Genomic DNA, 24572 nt, shown 5'->3' with positions numbered 1-24572 from the left:
TTCTTTCCAAAGTTTTGGAAAAAATTGTGCTTGTCCAACTGATGTCATTTTTGAACACTCATGGCATTTTGGAAGTGTTCCAGTCCGGTTACAAAGCACTCCACAGTACTGCACTCCTAAGAATTTTCAATGACATATTTTTGGCCACGGACTCTGGTGACTTTCTCATTCTTGTGCTGTTAGATCTCACTGCAGCGTTTGACACTGTAGATCACATTATTTTGCTTTCCCGTCTGGAGCACTGGGTTGGCATTAAAGGTTCAGCCTTGGAGTTTTTCAGGTCATACCTGTCAGGGAGAAGCTTCTGTTTCAGCCCGGGAGACGCTACATCCTCCACAGCATCTCTCCGCTGCGGAGTGCCACAGGGCTCAATCCTTGGGCCAATTTTGTTTATGCTGTATCTGCTCCCCCTAGGATCCATTTTTAGAAAACATGGTGTCTCCTTCCACTGTTACGCGGATGACAGTCAAATCTACCTGCGTCTAAAACGAAACCATCCTGACTTCTTAAAACCCTTGTTTACATGCCTGGAAGATGTCAAAGCATGGCTGGCTTTAAACTTTTTAAATTTTAACAACAGCAAAACTGAAGTTATGGTGTTTAGTCCCAGCAGTGCACAAGTGTTTCCTCCTGGTGATCTAGGCCCCCTTGAACCTTTCGTGAAGCCAACTGCTACCAATCTAGGGGTGAAAATCGACTCTTACCTAAAGCTGGACAAACAGATAAATGATGTAGTGGGAAAGAGCTTCTTCCAGCTCAGGAGGCTGCCCAAGGTTAAATCTTTTCTATCACGTTCTGTTTTTGAAACTGTAACGCATGCTTTTATGACATCCCGCCTTGACTACTGTAATGCCTTGTATGTTGGTGTTAGCCAGGCCTCCATCTCTCGCTTACAGTTAGTCCAGAACGCCGCTGCTCGTCTGCTAACAGGTACACGTAAGCAAGAGCACATTAGCCCTGTACTTGCCTCCCTCCGTTGGCTGCCTGTGCGCTATAGGATTGATTTGAAAATTCTGCTGTTTGCTTTCAAGTGCCTTAACGGCTTGGCACCCATCTACCTCTCCGACCTGCTGGAACCCTATGTCCCTCCAAGGTCTCTCAGGTCCTCCGATCAGCTTCTCCCGGCCGTCCCTAAATCCAGGCTGAAGCTCAGGGGAAACCGGGCTTTCACAGTGGCAGCCCCAAAGCTTTGGAACGAGCTGCCTCTGCATGTTAGGCAAGCCCCCACTCTGCAGGTGTTTAATCACGCCTCAAGACACATTTTTATTCTTTGGCTTTTTCAAGCACAGCCTGAGTGACTGATGTTCTTCATGTGACACTGTGTATGTTTTTATTTATGAGTTGTGATTGTGAGTTGTTACTTGTTTTTCTTTTACTTAAAGCACTTTGGTCTCAGCACTGTTGTTTTAAATGTGCTATACAAATAAATTGGTATGGTATGGTATGGTGCATTTAAGGGAACTCTGGCATTCAAGCTTTTGCTGCCACCAGATAATGTCTTAATGATTTTTATCCTACCATGAGAAGACTGTAGAAAAAAACTTTGCTTGCTTGGGGAAATGGTTGGCAGCAGTGTGAGATATACACAGTAAATTGCTAATCTGCAAAGCCACTGGTGCAGTCCTTTAAAAAGTGGATGGTTTCTAAGAAATGGTTTTGCTAGAAAGTGAAAACCAAGCTGGTGTCCCCCACCCAACCAGCAGCCTTGGGACAAGGGAAAGTCTTACAGCTTGTATTGTTCCTCTGATCTCCACAGTTCCCCTCAGCAATGAACTGCAGCCCACCTCAGTGACCCTTGTCCTGCTAAACTCACCCACACACACACATCCACCATGGAAACTCCACAAAAACACACGTACTATTGTGGAGCTCAGTAACAATGCAAACAGCATAACCCACTCTTTTTCAAAGGCTGGACTGATTTACAAAGGCATCACAATACGGTATTACATGCTGTTAATCTTCAAGGTGTTTGTTGACTGTCTAGGCAACCCCCCCAAACACACACAAACACACACACATTTTAGCAAAAGCTGGAAGCACATTCAGATCTCAGTGGAATTGTTCTGACAAAGAGGTGAAAGATGTCACACAAGAAATATTAAAAGCATTGTCTTTCACAAAGCTACTGTCACATCATAAAGAGGGACGTTTCCTACATCATCTCACTAACAAGAAAATAGGAGAAATGTTGTTTTGAAGAATGTGTGGAGAAAATGATGGACTTTTTTGGCTTTGATCACTTTGAATTTCTTCCACATCAATGTTCAATACATCAAATGAGACACAATAAAGGCACAATGCTGCAAAACAGAGAAATATGGGATCGTATTCACAGGCAGCCCACCCGCAGTGCTCCACTGTGGCTTTAAAAGGGATACGACATTGTCTGTTTGGTTACCAGTATATATTTTGCTTACAGCTATAGTATGCAGGCGTTGTTGGCTACTATTTGTAAACAGTATTGCCAGCAAACAAGAAAATGAAAGCCAACCCTAGATTCACTTTCGTTTTGAAACGAGCTTTTTCTGCTTGGCGTTTTGCCTCACTATAATTGCCTTTTTTCTAGGGCTGCCTCCTAATAGTTGACCAAACATTAGTTGGCAAGAAAGGTCATTACTAGGCAAGATTTTATTGGACGCTTAGTGGCAGGAAAAACAAAAAAGAAAAAAAAGTTAAACTCTATTGAGAGCTGCGCCTTGCCAAAATAAGTCAAAACATACATGACTGGACCATGTGGGAATTTAATTTGAAAGGAAAGACACAGGAAGAGGCAACATAAGTCAGACAGGAGTCACGTTACAAAACAATTTCCCTTCTTCCATAAATTTTCAGTCTGATAAATACGGGAAAGTTGATCATTTTAGTGCAGGGCTACCCAGAGCTTTACATCTGTCCCATGGACGATAGGCCTACACGCTTATAAACAGCACCTGGAAGAAGATCAGCTCTGCACTCAGGATTTCAGGTAAACGGGCTATACCATGCTTGTTAAGATTGCTTAGCAACCTCAGATGCAACCTGCCGCCGCGCTCTTGAAAGCTGGCACAAAAAAGGCACAGGAGTAGCGCCGAGCGCCCGACCTCACGTTTCCAGGCGGTTAAAGACTCGGCATGTGTACGACCCCTAATTTACAGGGCTGGTACCTGCTGTTATTACACAGGCTAGTTAATAACATGTAGAGCAGGAAATCCAAAGTGTGGGATCGTTTTGAGAAGGCGAAGGACGAACCCAAGGTGATATGTAAACTCTGCCTATAGGCCTATATTAATGAAGGTTCATTAGTGTGGTTTTGTATTTCTCTGTAATGTAGCACAGTGTTAACAATGTTACTGATACTATTCTTTCTCACACCTTGAACTCAAACCATTGTGTTACCTCACCCAAAATATATCATTTGCTAATTAAATTAATATCATAAACATGCAGGTGACTAGTCGACTAATGGCCCTAAATGATGACTATTGTTTTTAGGAATATTTTTTGTCAGGGGCAGCCCCAGTTTTTTCAGTTGCTGTATCCAAGATTTTCATAGCCTCCTTTTAGATGCGTGCTGCTTAGTGTCTGACACCTCGCTGCCTTTTCATTAAGTCTCAAAGTCACCTGTGCACCATGACCATGAATGTCCTGCACTTAGCAAAATAATAAAGTCAGAAAATGAGTCTATAAATAATTTTTTGTTTGTGTTTTTTAGAAAAATCCTGCATTGTATACCTTTAAAAGCTTTGTGATCCTTTGGTTGAAAGAGTGATGGTGATCTATGGGAATATATTTTGCCCTGGAGCCCAATGCCAATAAGCTTGCATGAAAATACATATGGGGATAACCCATTACCAGTCATAATACAATAAATGGTGTATGTGGTAAGCTCAGTGACAGATCAGTAAGATACTGTAGGTTAATTACCATTGTCTGCTTTTTTTCTGGCAACTAAATTCAATTAAATTGAATTATCAGTCTCAACCTTCACAGTAGCAGTTAAACACTGTGGACAGATAAGGTGGGGTCCCTCGGTTGTCACATATCATGTCATCAGTCAGTTGCTCATTTCAATAACACATCTGAAAGACTCAAATTAGCTAAGAGTCTGACATCGGGCTGTGCTTTATACAGAACTGAGCCAGCTGACATTCCTTTAAACATAAAATGTGCTTTCAGGGCAAAGAAAGAAATCTGCCTACCTTGGCAATGACTTCAGTGCCGGCTGGCTACTGTCCAAAAAATGGGCTGGATCAACATCAGCCACAACAAACTCATGAATTGTCAGGGGCCAAAGTGCTGATGTGTACAAACTCTTCATTTTGTCGAAGGTAAATTCATACATTTCTATTATCTTAGCTTTTTCTTTATATCTTAAATTTCCCTTTTCAAGAGACCAAATTTTTGAAATAAAGGAAAACAAAAACTGGATTGAATTAGATTTGTTCAGAATGTATTCACCAGAATTGGAAAATCCAATAAATTAAGTTACTTAGAGAATTTCTCCTCTTCCTACCCGCCCCTATGAAACCACCTGAGGACCACAGAGCCACTTTATCTGAACTTCTGCAAAGTCCCACTGTTCTTTAAAGTTGTGCACTCTGTGGGAAGCTGTGGTTTGCAGAGCAGATGCGCTGCAGGCACAAAGCAAACACACACACACGCGCGCTGCCGGCACGGTGCAAACTCACCCTTCTGCTGACAGTGATAGGAAGGAGCACACCTCTAGCTTTAGGATACCAACATGGTGAGAGGGAGAGCTGTGAAAGCATGGTACAGCTGAGGAATAGTGTGTCAACAGAGAATGAGATTAGTAGTGCTATCCCTAGGCGTGCGCTCAGCTGGTGTGCGCGAGTGGGAGCCTGCTGACTCGTGGCTCTCATGTATCTGTGTGTGTTCACAGCGAGGGGTTTTTGGCTTCTTTGACTGACACAGACAGAGAATTTAGGGAGTCCCTCTCCCTCCCACAGCACAGCTAAGAAGCCCTAAAGCTCCTTAGCCCAAGCTCTGCCACTTGTTCAATGAAAGAACATCTCTTTTTTTCCCAAACTGTGGAGATAAAACAATAAAAAATCCAACCTAGTGTCGTCCTGCATGGCTCGATCTCAAGCACACTTGCAAGGGAGTCTTTTTGAAAGCTCGCACACACCCTCACGGATCCTCTCTTTTTTTTAGCTTTGTTTTGTCTTTGTAGTGGATTATTTGGTTCAGTAAGAAACCGAACACCTTTATCCCTTTCAGCAATCAACTTAGCACACACACATATTTGTGCGCAAACACACTCACGCTGTGTGGGCCAACAAAGGCATTTATAGGTTCAGAGAGGCCTTAGGAGGAGTCAGTGGATGTGAAAGTCTGGAGAATATGAACCACATGGGAGCACCGGGCGCTTGGCCAGTCCAGACAGAGCGCAGGCTGGCTTCGACTAGCACCGGCCAACTTCAAACGCACACACACACACACCATGCACTTTACTGCCCATCTTGCTTGGTGAGAAAACAACCTGCAGCACGCTGCTCTAGACACGCCAGACACACATGCATCACTACAATGTTTGCGTGAAGGAATTGTGCCGTGTGCCTCGTGCTTTGTGTTGTTTCCGAGCTGACAGCTGACTTTAGAATAGGAATAATTAGCATCGTGACAATTTCACAAACTCAGAAAACACGAGCCGAGCGGTGTGTATTTATTCAGCGTGACGGCATAGCATGTTTAGTTAATCAGAGTGAAGCAAGTGTTGTGTGCTTTGTCTGTGTAAGAGCAGCCATCCCAAGATGCTTACTGGAGTGGCTACAGATTCTGGGTGGGCCCAGTGTGTGTGTGCGTGTCTGTGTGTGTGTGTGTGCCTGTCTATGTGCTTCAATACACTTTCCATCAGATTAAGCTGCTAAGCCTTTCCTATACAGCTCTACCTAAGGCTTGGTCGCTAATGGTCTGGTTTCCACTGCAGGACTAAAGTGGACTACTTTACTATTCATGACATTTAGTTTACCCCAGAAAATCTTGTTTGTTTTCCCTCCTGTAGGTGATGTGCACAGTGATTCTTTGAGATGGACATCAGCATCCTAACATGCTCACAGTGACAATGCTATGATGTTTAGCAGATCTAATGTTTGCCATGTTCACTATCTTACTTTACCGTGTTAGCATGCTAACATTTGCTAATTAGCACTGAACAAAAAGTAGCCTTGAGGCCAAGGGAATGTCATTAGCTTTGCAGGTTTGTTCATAAAACATTATACATTCATTCATTTCTGTAAGCACTTATCCCGTTGGGGGTCGCGAGGAGCCTATCCTAGCTAACACTGGGCAAGAGGCGAGGTACACCCTGGACAGGTTGCCAGACTATCGCAGGGCTGACATATATTCATTCATGCTCACATACACATATGGCCAATTTAGAGTGACCAATTAACCTAACCTGCATGTCTTTGGACTGTGGGAGGAAGCCGGAGTACCCAGAGAAAACCCATGATGACACAGGGAGAACATGCAGACAGAAGGGCTCCCCCAGCCTGGATTCAAACCCCCCACCCTGGGTTCGAACCTTCAAACCAGGAGCCAGGAGGCGTCAATGCTAACCACTCCACAACCGTGCCACCTGACACGAATCAGCATTCACAAAAAGATGAACAGCAGCAATTCATTCTAAGGATGACATGAATGTTTGCTCTAAATTCAATACCAAACCCCCCAATAGCTGTGAAGACATCTCACTCAAAACTACAAACGTCAACCTGCTGGTGGAGCCACAGGAGAGGTCAGGGGATCACCAATTTGGTAGGATTCATCCTCTGAGGACCATGAATGCGTCTGCCGAATTTTATGCCAATCCATCCAATAGTTATTGAGATCTTTCAGTCTGGACCAAAGTGACAGACATTGCCGTCCCTGGACCACTTTTCAGTTAAAGGTCCAGTGTGTGGGATTTAGTGACATCTAGCGGTGAGGTTGCAGAACTGAAACGTCATCAGCAACCGTGGTTTTCCATATAAGAGAACTACGATGGCCGACGTGAAAATGTGATTTGCCCCCCACCTGTGGCCCCCTAGGGCAGCTGTGACTCAGGAGGTAGAGCGGGTCGGCCACTAATTTTATTATCAGTGGTTCAATTCCTAGCTCCTCCATTCTTGTGTCGAAGTATCCTTGAGTGAGACACTGAACCCCAAATTGCTCCCAATGGCTGTTCTATCAGTGTGTGAGTGTATTAAAAACTGAGTAGCAGGTGGCACCTTGTATGGTAGCCTCGGCCACCAGTATATGGATGTGTGTGTGAATGGGTGAATGTGACTCGTGGTGTAAAAAGTGATTGAGTAGATGGAAGACTAAAAACGCACTATATAAATGAAGTCCATTTACCCTATCTAGAACCAATATTTGGTTTGTCCATTCTGGGCTACAGTAGAATCAACATGGCAGACTCTATGGAGGAGGCCCCGCTTGGTATGCTGATATCAATGGCTGATTCTAAGGTAAAGAAAACACAACAATTCTTAAGTTCAGGAGATTATAAACTAATAGAAACATAGTTATGAATATTATATACCATTTCTGCCCCTACATCCTACACACTGGACCTTTAAAAACAAATGGACAATTCAATTCTGCTGATGTCAATACAGCATAAACATTGTTTTAGATTATTCTAATATTTTAAACTCTACTTAAAGCATTACAAGCTCTTCTACATGTTTAGAAAAATCTTTGAGATTTGACAATATCTTCTCAGATTGCACTCGATAACCCTAAGAATTCATGGAAGGTGAAAATAACGTGGGGGAGGGGCTGTTTTGCTTGTTTTCTTTTCCTGAAAAGTTGACATTTCACAGATACATGGTTTCATCAGACACTGCCTATTTGCAAATCACACATCATGGCATCGTTACAGTGAACACATCTAACAGCCACCAGCATGTGAACCGCTATGAGTCACCTCGCTGCAGCTCCGAGGAAATCACGCTGATACACACACACACACACACACACACACACTGAGGGGGACTGTACACTAATGCGGGTCAGCAATATCTCAGAGGACACTGTGTGTGTAAGAATAACAATGTGGCCTTTAACCTGGGCATGGGTGAAGAGTTCTTAATGTCAGTGAATGCAGCACAAAACACAGTCACACACAATGTGACACCCTGTAAACATGCCCCATGTAATAGGGGCGCTTTGCCTTTTTAATGCTGTGTAGCTGCGGTTAGCCAACCAACCAACCATGGCCAATGCTCTGTGGCAGGCAAGCAGAGCAGTGACCAAGGCTAACTGAGAATACATGCAGACCACAAAAGAGCAGAGATAGAGAAAGACAGGGGGGTTTGTGTTAGAGAGAGAGACCGAGGATGGCAAGCAAAGCAAAGATGCAGAGTGAATGCATGCAGATCGCTGCACGAGTTACATATATGATCACTCTAAACAACCATCACTTGCAATTTCTCAGCTCCATCCGCTGCCTAGTTAGCGTGCTTCCTACAGTATGTATGAATTGTAACTGTATTCATATGTGCACGTGTCAGACTCCAGCTGAAAGACATTAGTCAGGCCAGAGGGGAATTTTACTGAAACTTGGTCCAGCTAATGAAACGCTTCAGAGAGGGGATCAACTGCTACAGGAAGACGTAAAAGACAAACACACAGATAAAGATAAAAAGAGAAATCCCCTTTGTCGGTATGTTTGTACATGTTGTGCACAAATATGTACATGCGTGCCTAATTTCCAGCATCTGATTACCACACAGATGCGAGAAGATCCTAAAGCTTAGTGCAAAAAAATAAACATCAGCACAGGGAACGAGAGAAAGATGATAAAAGCTGGAGTTGTCACTGCATGGCTGGGATGTATATAAATGTGTGCTGGTTTGAGAATGCAGCAGCTCCAGAAATGGCTTTAAAATGAGCTGCACTGAGAAAGAGAGGAAAGAAAATGGAAAAATATTACACTGGATAGCAGCACAATAAACAGGAAGTGGTAAAAATTAAAAAAGAGACAGCAAAAAGGATGAAGATACATGATATATCAATAACTGACAGAGGATGCTTTGTGAAAATGGCACACAATAAACAGCTGGGAAAGAAAGAATGAGAGCAAAACAGTAAAATAAAGAGAAAAAAAATAGCAAAAAGTGCAGAGCACATCTATTCTTCCCTTACCTCTGCAGCTGTGTGTGGTATCCTTTGGGACAAAAATCATTAAAAAAAAAAACGTAGTGGGGGAGAAAACTTCAGCTTCAACTGCACCGCTACAGATCCCCACTTTCTAGCTCTTTCCAAGGTAATGTACATATATCTGTATCTATCAGCCAAACTCTTCACTCCACTGGGACAGTATTCTGTCTACCTACGTGGGTTTGTGTAAATGTATCCTGGACGGTGATGAATAGTGGTGAGTGAAAGGAGAGTACTACGCTAGAGGGCAGACAGACTGGCTGAAACAGGAGAGCATGGAGAGTAGAGAGCAGACTGAGTAGGATGAAGGAGTTACCGCTTCCAAACATCAGAGCGGCTGGGCTGGATACACCCACCTCGTCAGCATGCATCAAATGGGAGTCGCTCAGATGCTCTAAAGTATGCAGGGAGAAAGTGTGAGGGAGGGAGAGAGGGAGGCATCCTGATCTGATCTGATATATGCACATATGCATGCAAGGTTATGCACACAGGCATACACTCGTGGAGGATCTCATTAGCTCCCTTTTACTGACAGACACACACACACACAAAGTACTCTCTCGGCTGAACAGAGCCTGCGTGAGATGTCTGCGGGGATTTCAGGGAAAATAAATAAACTAGCTGATGGGAGAGCAACGCAATAACATGCTTCATGGCAAAAACAGCCCTTAATGAGTTAAATTTAGAGCTTACAGTGAGTTTCATCTATGTTGAATAGCTCTACAGCAGAAAACAGCACTTTAAAATATAAGCTCTGTGCTAGAAATTCACACAACTTGAAAATAAAGTGTGTTTTTCTACAAACTTGACACTTTGGGAGTCACTTGGGGTCCATTTGGAATGTGCCCGCAACCCACTTTTGGACCCTGACCCACCAGCTGGAGGAATATATTGGCAGAAATGGAATATATAATATGATAAGTATGTTTTCTTGAGTGTATAATCATCTGAAAATAAGAATCATTGTGTTTTAGTTACCTCAGAATGAGCCGTTTGTATCTACATACGGAGCGGGCCCTCTTCCATGGAGGTCAACATATTGTTCTACAGTAGCCCAGAACGGACAAAACAAACACTGGCTCTCAGACCATTTGTGTTTTAACGTCAGCCACCGTAGTTCTCCTGTAGGGAAGCTTCAGTTGGTTGCTAAATGCCTCTAAATCCTACCTTTAATTCCTCGTGATTGAAATACTCTTCAATTTTGGGCTCTAAAGAAAGAGTTCAAAGGTTAAAAGAATCCACCTTTGGCACTGCTACAACTCATTGACATGTTACATCTTGTTTGTTTGCTGTGATTAAATGGTTAATGGAGTTGCTATACCCTGCAGGCATACAAAAAATAAGGCACGTGTGTGTGTGTGTGTGTGTGTGTGTGCGTGTGTGCAGAGGGATTTGTTGTTGAAAGGTAAACTGAAGTAGATTGCAGGACATGCCTCTCATTCTTGGAGTGCACCATTGCCTGTCGCTCAACATGCTTTCATTTTCCCTCCAGTGTTCCCCTCCTTGGGGGTGGGAGGGGTGGGGGGGGGTGTTTCGTGGCATGGGCCAGGACTTAGAGCTGCCACACCGCCAACCTCCGCTGCTCCGGCTGTGAGAGAGCTCCGTGCCTCCTGGGACAATGCCTGCCTTGATAAATGCCAACTCCAGTGCTCAGTGCATGGAGAACGGTCCTCATTACTCATACAGGTTAAGGGTTAAATTCTTGTGGGGTCGGCCAGTAGGTGGCAATATCTCTGAAATGTTTGCACCCACGGTGGGGGCAGTTTGTCCAGAATTCAATGAGGAGCCGGTGAATGTTTGATTCTTGTTTCTCCTTCAATCTGTGCGTTTATTTCTTCAGAAAATAGAAAGAAAGTCTCCCAGGAGCACAGATGTACATGCACATTTCCACCACCTCAAATCCTCAAATCTGTCCAGTGACCTTGTTCAGTATGTGACAGTCCTGTTGCATTCAGTGTGTAACGTAACAGCCAATCAAAAGCAAGGCCTCGTGTTGATTTCACATCGCTTTAGGACATCTGCCTTGCTCGGAGTGCAGGCAAAGACTGCCCCCCTTGAGAAAATGATGTTATCAGGAGGTGATGAGGGAAGTGGGACACGGTAATCCTTCTTCATAATGCACCTCCTGGTTAGGCTTTAGATGGGATGTAAGAGAAAACCTCCCTACCAGTGCTCCTTGTTAAACCAGGATAAATCACCTGCTGGTTATTACATCTGTAATAAAATCTATTTCACCGGGCAATTATTAAATATCATATGTGGGGTTTAAGATAATTTCAACCCAATTCAAATGAGGTATGGGGTTCTGCCCTGATCATTTAGTGATGAAATGTACTGTTGCAGCCAACCCAGAGCTGGAGATGGCAAAGATAACACATTCCGAGGATGGTGATGGTGATTGCATGCTGTAGCTCTATCACTACCACAACACAACAGCCCCACAGGAAGTCCCGTATCTCCCACTACTCCCATCCACTATCAGCATCCTTACTGCAACATCACTTGATCACCAAGCCAGGAAATAAATAGAGTGGATTGTGGAAGCTGAGACACAGATGCTCATGTCCATCGATACATCTCTGCTGCTGACCAAGCAGCCACTCTGCTGCAGCAGCAGCAGCAGCAGCGGCTCGTCCTGCATACATACCATCGTATTGACAAATGCCTATACTGCCTGTGTGCGAGCAGGAAACGACACACCTGTCATTTCTTATTTTGCGCTGCGTTGAATTGCTGCGATCCATCCTGTGTGATAAAACGCACGCCAGCAGGACTACTCAGCAGCCCTGTTACAATTAACACGCTACAACTGATACAGATGAGCCGGAACAGAGATTAAATAGGCTGCTCTCACAGTGAGCATTTCAAGCGCATTTTACTTCATCTATTCACGCAGACACCGGAGAAATCGTTAATAGTATCTTACCGTTAAAACCGTGGAAGGATAGCCTCTGCTGACTGTCAGATGAAGCGATGCTCCAGAGGAGGAGGGAATGATGCTCAACACTTCTACCTTCATTTATATGTACAATGTCGCCCCCTGTCGGCTGAAGGTGGACACTGCCGGTAACAACCGTGTTCAAGCATTCACGGTGACGAACTGTTTTGTTTCGTGTTTATGTACAAGAAAAGTCTTCCTTAAATATTTTGAAGCGCAAACAGCGTCTTATTAATATGAAATATTCACAAATAATTTTTAGATTGGGTTTCGCGAAAAGGACTACTATCAAGTCAGGCGAAATATAACCGCACTTCCGTTCATTATCTTCAAAATAAAAGCCGAGAAACTAGTGTCTTTCAGTCCCTGCCCAGTGACTACAGATGAAACTTAGATAACAGCTAACTCTAGTGCAGCTACATAGCTGTGCACTGTCCCTCTTAGACAAATAAAATAAAAATGAAATAAAATTATTAGATGATGAGATTAAATTAAATTAAATTAAATTAACTCAAGGGGGCTGGACCAGTAAAACCATTGCATAATAACATCTGAATAACAACGTTTCAAATGTTTCTGTTTTTTTAGTGTCAAGAAGAACATTCTGAAAACAAATAATGAACAACCCGTGATATCCTAAGAAAAATATGTGCAAATTCAACAGTATGTGTCAGTCTTTCCACATTCAGACAGTTTGCTACTCACTTTCATTACATGTACATTTTTTTCTTAATTTTCCACTCCCACTAAAGTGAAAGCTATTGAGGAAGCAGGTTAAGTCATCCCTTGCCTCACAAATCATTTTAAAAATTAAAGTTTTGCTGGCGCTTTAGCAAAAGGGTTTCACCGATATGGCTTTAAGATAGAAATCTGATACAGATACTTTCATACTGAAGCTGCTGGATGACAATGTTTTGCACAATGTTCAGTATCTTTAAATATGACCACAGTAACTAGTCACTGTTAATTCAGAGAACTTTATTCTGGCCAGGATGGTAAAACCTCAGGGGCAGCATTTTACATGATATATCTGCTCACTGTTTAAACTGCTCCTGAAACCTGGCACCTCTTAGCCTTCACAAGTGCGTCAATATTAGGTGTGCAAAGTCATAGTGGGCCAAATTGGACCCTTTGGTGGGCCAGTTCTGGCCCGGGCTGTATGTTTGACACCCCTGCTATAGGCTAATCAACAGCACTAGGGTTTGGTTCAAATAGGCTCGCATCAGTAATGTGGTTAACCCATCTGCTGTACTTTCTGTGTGAATGCATATGATTTTCTTTCAGTTCCCACTTGGATTGGATCCCATGGTCTTGCTTGAGGTTTTTCAATACACTGCTTGACTTCTCTTTGTCAACACTGCATACCACCGCCAGAAAATCTTGAGCGCCAAACACTTCATTTCCTGACTTGTGGAGAATTTTTATACACCAATTTAAGCATTTTCCGCATCCATTCGTGTCTTTATGGCTTTTATGTCTGCTATCCTGATGTTTTTATTGCGGGGTTCTAATCCACAAGGGCCTTGAACCTCATTCAACGACAAATGGAGGCCCTGCAACCCTGAGTTTGGCCACATAAGCCTACTAATGCTAGATGTTTTTTTTTTTTTTTTTGATAATTCTGGGATTTAAAAGTAAAATATTTTTTGTTATACATCTGTACGCCAAGGAACAATGCGTCAGCTGTAACATGGGAGATATGACCATGAATATTTATGATTGGAGACACACTTAAAAAAAAATATTCTGATAATAGTTACATATAATCATATCTTGTCATTTTACAACCCTCAGCTTTTAAAGTTAATGATAAAACTAAATAAAAAGTAGACGTGCCTTAGTCATGTTGGATTTTATACATGTTAAGAGTTTGGTTTAATAAAATGTGCAGCTGCAAATGATTGCAACCATATTGCCCAGCTCTGGTAAAATGTACAATAATCAAACTAGTAAAGAGAAACTGGGCTGTTTTTCCTGTGTCTCTGGTGTCCCCCTGCAATCTACACCCTAAATTGTAATTGAAAGTACATTTAAATAAAATGTGTCTTTGTCTTTCCTGCATTCACAGTTATATTTTAGAAATACTACACAGGTATTGAGTTATCAGGAAAAACTTTTTTTTTTAACAATGCCTTTTAAAATGTGTTCCTTTTAGTTTGTTTGTTTATTTATTTATTTATTTATTTATTTATTTATTTATTTATGTAGATTAACTTGAGATCACGTGCAGGATTCATGTTCAACAACTTATTTCTTCACTTTTAAGCTGATGGAGGAGTCTAAAAGACCATTTCCGGTATCATTCAATCTAACTTGACGCAGCTTGACAAAGCCCTGCTCCGAGGGTCCTAAATTAAATAGGCGACTAAATATATGCCTGAGATCTAGAATATAACTTTCTCTGGTTATATAATTTTTGCAAAGGTCTACGCACATTTAAATGTTTAACGTATACTTCTAAAATACGTTTAGAGTCAGGAACGACCGTTATTCGGACGTTTTTCCCGGATGTTGTGAAGTCGTGCTGGTGTTTCACTGGCGATGTTGTCGGCGTTGGGTCTTCCAGTCGGAAAAAGCGCCAACTTCTGCTACACCGTCTGAATCGTCTAACAGTCTGTAAATGGCTCTAAACCTGGATATTCCGTGAAATATATTAAACTTCAACCTGGAATGACTCATTCAGGTAAGAGTTGATAAAAAGCTGCAGACACTGTGGGGATATTTGGAGTTAGTTTAGTTGAAGTGGACTGTTAGAAGCGGCGTGCTGCTTGTTTTCGCCTCCCACTTCTCCGCCGCACCGTTTTGACCCAGTTTTGTGGCTGTGCTGTGTGCAAAGTGCAGTTTAATGAGCCGTCTTTGCTTCGTCTCTGCTGCTGTGTAACGACAAAAAGATAACGGTTGTTCATGTTAACGGCTCTATTTCAAACATAGAGGAGGCAACGGAAATAAGAGAAGCACCAGTAAGTTAGCGTTAGCCGGCTAACATGTTATATAATTCGGTGTTCAGTCGGTAGCCGGGTCGTACTTCCTGAACTAAAGCTGTTTGCAGTAATTTAAGCTAGCTTGTTTGGTTGTAGTCACTCAACTACACAGTGTTAACTTAACGTTAAGTGCGTAGTTAGTTACTTTTCGGTCTCGTTGAACTCTTATGGCGCCTATTGAAATTACATTCTGTTTCCTGTTCTCGCCAGTGAAGGGCGCTGTTGCATCTCTGTAGAGGAAATAAACCCTCAAGGTACCAGGAGCAAAGATGCCAGGTCTGCAGGGGGAACATGTCGTGGCGGCGCTGGGGAGCCCCGTCAAGAAGAGCAAACTGTCTCTGAAGTTCCTCCAGAAGAAAGAAACTAAACGGGTCCTGGATTTCTCTGAACCTCAGGCAGATGAACCCAAAACTGTTGAACAAGTGGAGCCTGAGGCAAGGTGGGTCTCTGCTGTCTGTCAGTGTGCCATTAATGTGGGGTCACACAAAGTTCAGAACACAGCTTTTATGGCCCTGCTTTACTGAAGAATGGTGTGTCTGGTAAAGCTGTCTGTTACTTCTCGCCTAAAACATGCCTGCCAGTCATGTCACACATTTTAGGTGTAAATGCATCCTTATTTTCCTCAAATCATTATCTTCATGCTTTTAAAACAATCAAAATTAATCTAAAAATTTTTCGATCATTTATATCAATGTTTCTCAATTGATGATGCCAATCCTTGCGTGCCGTGGGATTTTGTGACAACCACACATTATTATTGTAATATACAACTGGGCCTATATAAAAATATATAAATTTTAATCTACTATATCAGTATGTAGTGCACACCCATTTTCTAATAAAGAGGCAAACTCTAGTAAATCAATGTAATTTAATTTAATATAATTTAAAAAAAAAAAAAAAAAAACCTTCATGGGGAACCTATTTGTCACCATTAACACATGGGAATTATATGTATGTGACACATCAAGAGCCCTGATTGACAGCCAGTGTGAGGGTGATAACAATTACAAAGGAGAAAGTGTGAGAAAGTGGGATGTGGCCACAAGGCTTAGAAACCCAAACTAATACTTATATCCAAGGGAATCTTGGACCCCTGATTGGTCCTGCAACCCTGCTTTTTGCCAGATAAGCCTACTAAAACTGGATATTTGAGTAATTCTGGGATTGAGCATAATAACAATAAGCATTATATGTTGAATTTGTAACATAGATATTATGTTACCATGTTACAAATTTCAGTTCTCACACTAAATGACTTGAAGCAAACGAAATCAAAACTAGCCAGTTATTTGTATTGAGTTTTATACCCTACATGATAAGAGTTTAGTTTCATGTAATGCACAGCAGTGGGTAGTGATTACACCCATATCGTCCAGCTCTAGTCAAACTGCACGAGTCAAACCAGTAACAAGTAACTGTTCTTCTTTTCTGTTTAATTTGAAACTGTGTTTTCTTCTCCACATTCAGCAGCTGTGATCAGGTGGTCCCTGGTCCTTCTCCATGTCCAGCCTCACCTGGCCTTCTCCTGCCATCTGAGAAGAGAGAGTCCTTGGTGCCATTCGTGGGGCTCAACAACTTGGGCAACACCTGCTATTTGAACAGTATCTTGCAGGTGGGTCCTCACCAGAGACAGAATAGATGTACATCTTTCATGTTTTATAACCCATATATGTAAAATGTATAAATAGGATAATGTTTCACAAGGCAAGTGTAATTATTAGACTAAACAACTCAGTAATTAGCACAGGCAACCAAGACCATAATTTGTATTTGCAAAGGTTCTCTGTATTCATCTCATGGAATGAATATCCTGCATCATAACATGAATAGTCCATGTTTTTTACACTGATAATTTATGATCCACATCTCATCTGACTTCAGTGGTGGATTTCATTTTTTCCCTTCTGTGTGTGGTACAACAAGTCATAACATAACGTCAAGATACAGGCCTTGTCTTGCACAAAGAATCATCAAGCAACTTACCAGGAAGTAATTTAGAAAGAAAAGAAAATGACTTTCTTGTTCCTGGGAATATAGTTGAACATAGTTGGCAAACAGTGTCCTCTGCGGCTGATGAATAATAGATAACAACTTGTAGCTAAGTTGCTCCTCCGCTGTGTTATGTCTCCTCAGTACTGTGACATACTTTGTGTTCAGATCAGATCCTGTCACTTTGGCTTATCTGTATTGGCAGTGTTAGAACATAAAGAGATGAGCAGGCACTGGAGGTTTGATCACACGTTCCAGCACTTGTATGATCTCTGCCACACCTGTTCAGATGGAGTTTCTGTAGCTGTGTAGTCATATTTCTTCTCTTGTTTGGAGTAAGAAGTACTTTTTTCTCTTGCAGAGTAAAGAACATACACTATGTGTTTGGGTCACTCTTCATTTTGGCCACTGACTAGACAATAAGGCAACATATTATGCAGTATGGAAGCAGGAAACTTTTCAGTGTTGTATTAGTGTGTAATGCTTTGACATCCTACAGGGTAACCACAGTCTTGAAAAGGCCTAAAATGTTCAATTGCATCAAAAAGTACCTTATGAAAAATTCTACATTTCATTAGTTATTATCGAAATGGTTAATCCAGCCAGCCATTCATTCATATCCATATGACTAATCTTGTTGGTGTCTTTCTGTCCCTGCAGGTGCTGTACTACTGCCCAGGGCTCAGAGAAGGCATAAAGAAGCTGTACAACCTGTCTAAAAGAAATGACAAACCAAAGGAAGAAGCTGATGCAAGTGAAGAGGTTGGTGCAAGGCAAATTACCTTTATTTTACTAGATTTACATTTGCAAACAATGGCCTCCAAAAACGCATAAAATCAGCACCACTAATTGAGAGTCATGAGGTTAGCACATGTAATTTTGGGCTATTGTACAATACGGTACAATCAAACAAGTAACAGTATATATATTATTACTAAGCTACAGTTCAGAGAGTTTTTTATTTCATACATTTTTTGTTTGTAATTTCTTTCTCAGCAGTCAGAAGTTGCTGCAGAGACTTTGCCACCTCAGATTGAGCTCATTGGGAGCTTCAACAGTCTGATAACGTCCGTGGAGCAGCTGCAGTCCAGCTTCCTGTTAAACCCTGACAGCTTCAGTGAAGGAGAACTTGCCACACCACCTCGAAAAATACTCTACACACTCAGGTAATGATGTGGTTATTTGGAATTATAAATTAGACCCAGATGGCTGACCCAGTGATGTAGTAGGTAGCAAGGTAGTTAATTTGCACCTGAATTAATCAGTGTGACAGAACTGCCTTTTCTGTCACAGATAAATCAGAAACAAGTTGTGTTGGTGCATGATGTAGAATGAGACATGAGTGGAATTCTGATTCTCTTGTCTTTCCTAAAAATGTTAAAGAAATTGTTTTCTTAAACTACCATCAGTGAACTAACTGTGACGGCTCCATATGTGTTGCAGGCAGCTGAACCCTATGTACGAAGGCTATCTCCAGCATGACGCCCAGGAGGTGCTGCAGTGCATCCTGGGATGCATCCAAGAAGCTTGTGATACCATCAGGAAGGAGCAGGAGTTGGAGACGGATGACATCAAGACTGAGATTAAACTTGAGAACGGTGTCAATTCGGGCTCCAGCAGCTCTGTGACAGAATCCAAATCTCCCACAGAAGAGGACAGCCAAGTCAGCGGCAAGAGAAAGAGCGACACCGAGGTGGGGAATGCCAAGAAGAAGCCGAAATCTGTCAAGAGTAAGAAAACCGAAGCTGAAGATAATAGACCCCTCACTCGCTCAAAAAGGAAGTCCTCCAGTGACATCGTGATGGACAGTGCCCGAGACAAAGATGGAGAGGAGGCAGAGGGCGAAGGGATGAAGAAGCTAAATAAAGAGGAGGGAAAAGAGAGCGACAGCGAGGGGAAAGGTGAAAAGGCATGTAAAGTGGCAGATGGGAAAAGAAAGAAGAGGTCCAAGCTGAGCTGGCTGAGGCCTTCTGGGAAACAACCGAGTATTTTTTCCAAGTTCCTCAGTGTGGGGAAGATCAGCTCTGTCAGGAACCAGATCAAGTCAGAGCAGGAGAAAGAGCTGACTGACGACCACAGTCCGAACGAGAAGACCAATGAGGAGAGATCAGAAAACACGGCTAAAGACAAGAAAGCAGTGGAACATCAAGGTATAGTTACTATAAGAGGAGTGGGACATGGGCTGTGCTTTTATTTGGTATTGATTTAATATGGGTGGTCCTATTTGCCGGGTATACTTGAGTCTTTGAACAGAAAATCATTCAGCCGTGTGCGTCTGTGTTTCCGTCCTATCCAGATGGTCTGGACCTGATGGAGCACTTGTTCCAGGGTCGACTGGTTCTGAGGACTCGCTGTCTGGAGTGCGAGAGCTTCACAGAGAGGAGAGAGGACTTCCAGGACATCAGTGTCCCAGTGCTTGATGACGAACCCAGCAGCCCAGATGACTTCTCTGAGGGTGAGGAGTCTTACTTTAATTCCCATAGATACAATAGCTGTTTGCACCTGGTCAGTCCTGCTATCATTGGGAGCTTTCCTGTACACCCTTCATTTTTTTCCAGACCACAGTGCAGAAGAAAAATAACTAATTCAGTAACTGATGTCCTCTCTCTTACCAGTCTCTCCTGATCCCAAACCAGAGCTGAAGACTCTGAAATGGGCCATCGGCCAGTTTGCCTCAGTGGAGCGCATCGTTGGCGAGGACAAATACTTCTGTGAGACGTGTCATCATTACACGGAGGCTGAGAGAAGTCTGCTGTTTGACAAAACTCCTGAAGTGATCACCATTCACCTGAAGCGTTTTTCTGCCAACAGTTTAGAGTGAGTTGATACATTTTTTAACACATTTACGGTCATTTCAGGCCATACCATACTATGGCATTTTTATGCCATACCATACTATGGTATGTTTATGTCATACCATACTATGGCATTTTTATGCCATACCATACTATGGTATGTTTATGCCATACCATACTATGGCATTTTTATACCATACCATACCATACTATGGTATTTTTATGCTATACTATACTATGACATTTTTATACCATACTATGGTATTTTTATGTCATACCATACTATGGCATTTTTATACCATACCATACCATACTATGGCATTTTTATGCCATACTATACTATGGCATTTTTATACCATACCATACTATAGTATTTTTATGCTATACTATACTATGATATTTTTATGCCCTACCATACCATACTATGGCATTTTTATGCCATACTATATTATGGTATTTTTATGTTATACCATACTATGGTATTTTTAGGCTATACTATACTATGGTATTTTTAGACCATACCATACTATGGTATTTTTATGCCATACTATACTATGGTATTTTTATGTCATACCATACTATGGCATTTTTATGTCATACCATACTATGGCATTTTTATGCCATACCATACTATGGTATGTTTATGTCGTACCATACCATGGCATTTTTATGCCATACTATACTATGGCATTTTTATGCCATACCATACCATACTATGGTATTTTTAGGTCATACCATACTGTGGCATTTTTAGGCCATACCATACTATGGCATTTTTAGGTCATACCATACTATGACATTTTTGTGCACTTATTTTATGGAATACTATATCATGACTTTTGTAAGAGCCTGATATTACACAGGAATATAACTCCTCTCCTTGTTTCCTTTCCTCCTAGGTTGGACCCATACGCAGGTCTGTCCAAAGTGAACACGCCTTTGCAGACCCCTTTGACCTTGTCTCTAGAGGAGTGGTGCACCTGGCCCTCAGCTGCAAAGGATCAACACTATCAGCTGTTTGCTGTGGTCATGCACAGCGGCGTCACCATCAGCAGCGGACACTACACCGCCTACGTTCGCATGTCCGATCTGAAAGATGTGAAGCTCTGGCTGGGAGACAGAAAAGAAAAAGAGGAGGAGGAGGAGGAGGAGGAAAAGAAGAAGGAAAGTAAAGAGGGAATACAGGTGAAAGAGGAAGTGCTGGACTATGATGATGGAGAGGTGTCTTTCAGCCTGAATGCAAGGGGACAGAGAGGTGCGAGTTTGGCTGGCAGCAAAACTGGAGGAAAGAAGCTGTCAGAGGGTGGGGTCGGACTCTTGGGGGGGCAGAGGAGTCTGTCTAGCTGTGACCTGGGGAGCAACAGCAGCAAACACACAGACAAACCAGCCAGCAGTGGCTCAACAGAGGGATCCAAACGGAGGACACCAGTCAGTAGCCTGGGCCAAAATACTGAAGCAGGACTTACCAAGGAGGCCAAAGTAGGAGAGGAAGCATCAGTGACTGCCTGTGGAGGGGCAGAGGCCACAGAGCAGCAGGCTCTGAACAACCTCCTTGAGTATGAGGGCAAATGGCTGCTGTTTGATGACTCTGAGGTGCGTTTGTTTGAGGAGGAGGATTTCCTGCGAGCCTGCTCTCCTGAGACATACTCCTCATCCACACCTTACCTGCTGTTCTACAGAAGGATGCCCGAACCCGGACACTAAGGCGATCACAAGGGCCGCTGTTGATTCAGGGGGTTGGGGCAGACAGACCTTTAGCAGTTGAGCACCCAGACAAAGTACAGTTGTATTTTGCAATACTATAAACAGTGCCAAAAATCCAGTGGCTGCCATATTATCACCTAAACTGAAGATAGATTTTACAGAGGAAACAGGTGTCAGAGAGCCTCGCCTCAGTGTCCATAAGCTCAAGGTTGTATTTTAGAAATGGGGATTCATTTTTACGTGCCGGGATTACTTCAGTCCTTTTGAGACATGTTTTGGGAGGTTGTGACTTTAACCTCTGTAAACTGAGTACAGTGACCTGTCTTTTTGCTGTCTGTACTATTCTCTCTTGGCTGGCTTTGATGATTTTTTTTTCTGCCATTGTCTAAAACGTCCTTTTTTTTTTTGTTCAATGTTTTCTCAGCTATTGAGTTTATATGATTCCTTTTTACAAATTGGAAAAGCACTTTGGAACTAAAATCTCATTCAATGAAAATGCAAAAATGTTGGGGAATGTCTTTTTCTAGCTGAATACTTTTCTAAAATTCATTTGCATTTACAAGAGACTACGTGCTGTGTTTGTTTGGAATAGTTTACTCAACTAGAAGCCAAAATAACAACCAAATATATTTGCCATTTGCAGAGCAATACACAATACACTTCATGGGGTTAGAAAGAACAACATGCTGCAGATTTTATTCCTGCAATATTTTCTGTAATTTTGGAGAGAACTTTGCCCACCTCCCATACCAGCTTCTCAGAAACTTTGTTTTGCACTGATTTATTAAATTTTGTAATACATCCGAAGCCTGAAATTGAAGCCACCGATGCTGGAAACAGTGTTGGACTGATTTGTGACTTCTACAACAATGCTAATTGTGCCAAGCGTATACATATTTTTGGTACTGTTAATACTCAAATAGTTTATGCAGGATGCTGATAGTCTCGCTCATTTCACATCAGGAGCCTTTTGAAGGTGCCAGTGCAGAGTAAAAGTTGTGAAACTTAAATGTATATTTCTTCACTCAGCTATCATATTTTTATAAGATGTGTTCAGCAAGATTATGCCTCGTTCATTTTCCTGTCTAACTTAGTGTGTGACTAACAGTTAGCTTAATAGATCTGTTATTGAATTCAGAAGACGGGTTAAATTCCTGCTCAGTGACTCTTGACTCAGACATCATACGACCTACCTCCAGTTCTGTTCTACTTAAGATCATTTTAAGACAAAATAATTAAGCACAAAACATTAGAGCAGCACAAGACACATCTGAGCGTTATTGATGTAACTGCTTGGTATCTTCAGTTTGTATCGATCGAGTGTAAACTGTAGCCGAGAGCATTGCAAAACAAAATACTCTGGCCGTAAGTGAATCAACATCCTACTGCACTGCAACTTCCACAGATGTCAGGCTCATTCCAGGCGTTGGACAACTGAAATACCTTTGATTGAAAGGTGACATCGTTCATTTAGGTTCCACAGCTGAGTGTCTATATATCCAGTTAGTTTCAGGGATTGAATCAGTTATTATTTAGCTAAGTGAGTAATAGTCACTGTGGGCTATGGTCAGTATAAATCATGTGTACATGGGAACTGTTTTCAGAGCAAGTTTTAGAATGCTTTCCGATCTGGTTTAACATAATGTGACAGGCCCAATGTGTGTGTTGTCTCCTTTAAACTGTACCTCATTCCAGCTGTAAATATTTTAATGTCGGCAGGTTCATTCTATAAGCAATAAAGTTTTTACTTTCACGTCCTCTCTGGTGATACTCTTATTCACATCCTACTGATTTACTGTCCTACATAAACAGAAATAATACATTAGGAAGCAAAGAAATAACCAGCGTACACCTGACTGAACATTAAAATATTTATTTAGTAAAATATTTAAAATAAACAAAACAAAACTACATAAAATTATACAAGGATGTTTAAAGTACCTAACTCAAACATTCTTTCAACTAAAAATGATAAAGCATCATGATAAATAATGGTACCATTTTTTGCATGTTTTCATTTTTTCTTCCTCCCCCCCCAGTTTTGAGTTACATAAACTTTCAAGTTGTAAAATGCATTGCTACACCGTAATAAAAAAGTGCACACATGAAATTGAATACAGAGTTTTGACACAGTACATAGTTAAACAGACACCTTGACTTTTAAAATCGTACCTTTTCTGTGGACACTTGTCGAAATTTGGCGGAAGAAATATGTTTTTTTTTGGCACTTTAATTCACCAATAAAGGGAGCTCAGAGCATTCTTTGTATTCAGTGGCTTCTTAGTTTACATCAGTGGTCTGCGGTAGCGTAGGGACAAATATAAAGACTTGTCCCTTTGTGTGACAAATGGCCAGTAAAGAAAAATTCTAAATGCCAAGGTATCTCTTTAATCTTTAAGATCCACTTGTTCGTCCCTCTGATTGTGTAACAGTTTGTCTGTAAACAAATTAAGACACTGGAATGACGTACCGAGCTGCAACACTTTGAGCCTTTCTTTTAGCACACTCTCCAAAACACTGACCAACCTTCAAGACACTCCTATTTACACTCGAGAATAAATTAATATTGCAATTTCTGGTGTGTGTGTGTATGTGTGTTTGTGTCTGTATTATTCTTCATCTTCAAATGTCAAGCTTGCGAAGACTCAATCTGCTGAAGGAATCTCTGGAAATAAGAAAAGAAAAACATGTTTTTAATTTAAGCAGAGAAATAAGAGTTTTTCAATGAACAAGAAAGTGATTTGGAGGGTTACACTGTTGGTTGGTTTTTCCATTCCCATTGTTTATAAAGACATCTGGCTTGTGAGAGTAGCAACACTGTAAGGCTGGGAGGACTAAAACGTCCATACATAATACAAACACAGGACATAGAGACTCAAAACAGCATCACAAAATGTAGTCTGAAAGTCCCAAACTACCTTGTCAAGCTGTCCGTTTGCTGCGTGATTTTTACAGAAGCAAAAACAAAGACTCGTTTAATTTAACATCCAAAACATACTGCAGGATATGTACAGG

The 24572-nt window shown here is 41.8% G+C and overlaps 3 protein-coding genes across 31 annotated transcripts in view; 1 reads left to right on the top strand and 2 right to left on the bottom strand.

Annotated features, from left to right (window-relative positions):
• Nucleotides 1–12127, bottom strand: part of kank4 (KN motif and ankyrin repeat domains 4) — a 99628-nt gene extending 87501 nt beyond the window's left edge. The window contains exon 1 of one of the 2 annotated variants that reach the window (XM_033621961.2): nucleotides 12074–12127. The gene's annotated coding sequence lies outside the window, so the exon portion shown is untranslated. Of the gene's footprint in view, nucleotides 1–9132; nucleotides 9997–12073 lie in introns of those variants that run through there. The other variant, XM_078168962.1, reaches the window with a different exon arrangement.
• A 2508-nt stretch (nucleotides 12128–14635) lies between these two features.
• usp1 (ubiquitin specific peptidase 1) lies at nucleotides 14636–21702 on the top strand. 3 transcript variants are annotated; one of them, XM_033621552.2, is made up of 9 exons: nucleotides 14636–14768; nucleotides 15277–15505; nucleotides 16540–16681; nucleotides 17719–17820; nucleotides 18055–18224; nucleotides 18502–19208; nucleotides 19355–19513; nucleotides 19674–19875; nucleotides 20753–21702. In XM_033621552.2, the coding sequence occupies exons 2-9, from the start codon at nucleotides 15336–15338 to the stop codon at nucleotides 21555–21557; spliced, it is 2457 nt and encodes an 818-aa protein (XP_033477443.2). In that variant the 5' UTR covers nucleotides 14636–14768; nucleotides 15277–15335; the 3' UTR covers nucleotides 21558–21702. The 3 variants fall into 3 exon arrangements, with proteins under 3 accessions (XP_033477443.2, XP_033477444.2, XP_033477442.2); XM_033621553.2 differs by having other exon boundaries at nucleotides 16537–16681; nucleotides 18058–18224; XM_033621551.2 differs by having other exon boundaries at nucleotides 16537–16681.
• Nucleotides 21703–23414: 1712 nt separating this feature from the next.
• dock7 (dedicator of cytokinesis 7) overlaps nucleotides 23415–24572 on the bottom strand; it is a 54081-nt gene continuing 52923 nt past the window's right edge. For 20 of the 26 annotated variants that reach the window (XM_033621527.2, XM_033621529.2, XM_033621530.2 and 17 more), the window contains one exon: nucleotides 23415–24222. In XM_033621527.2, the coding sequence (XP_033477418.2) occupies nucleotides 24180–24222 (43 nt within the window). In that variant the 3' untranslated portion in view covers nucleotides 23415–24179. Of the gene's footprint in view, nucleotides 24223–24475; nucleotides 24496–24572 lie in introns of all 26 variants that reach the window. The other 6 variants (XM_033621534.2, XM_078168956.1, XM_078168957.1 and 3 more) reach the window with 2 other exon arrangements.

This window comes from Epinephelus lanceolatus, chromosome 6 (assembly GCF_041903045.1).
Source record: "Epinephelus lanceolatus isolate andai-2023 chromosome 6, ASM4190304v1, whole genome shotgun sequence".
Taxonomy (NCBI): domain Eukaryota; kingdom Metazoa; phylum Chordata; class Actinopteri; order Perciformes; family Serranidae; genus Epinephelus; species Epinephelus lanceolatus.
This window is presented reverse-complemented; position numbering and strand designations above follow the sequence as displayed.

Bases quoted from the DNA above. Each gene is read 5' to 3' on its own strand.
- usp1 (XM_033621551.2), top strand. From the start codon at position 15,336: ATGCCAGGTCTGCAGGGGGAACATGTCGTGGCGGCGCTGGGGAGCCCC. The intron at 16,682-17,718 runs GTGGGTCCTCAC...CTGTCCCTGCAG, and splicing joins ATTTGAACAGTATCTTGCAG to GTGCTGTACTACTGCCCAGG. The intron at 19,514-19,673 runs GTGAGGAGTCTT...CTCTCTTACCAG, and splicing joins CCCAGATGACTTCTCTGAGG to TCTCTCCTGATCCCAAACCA.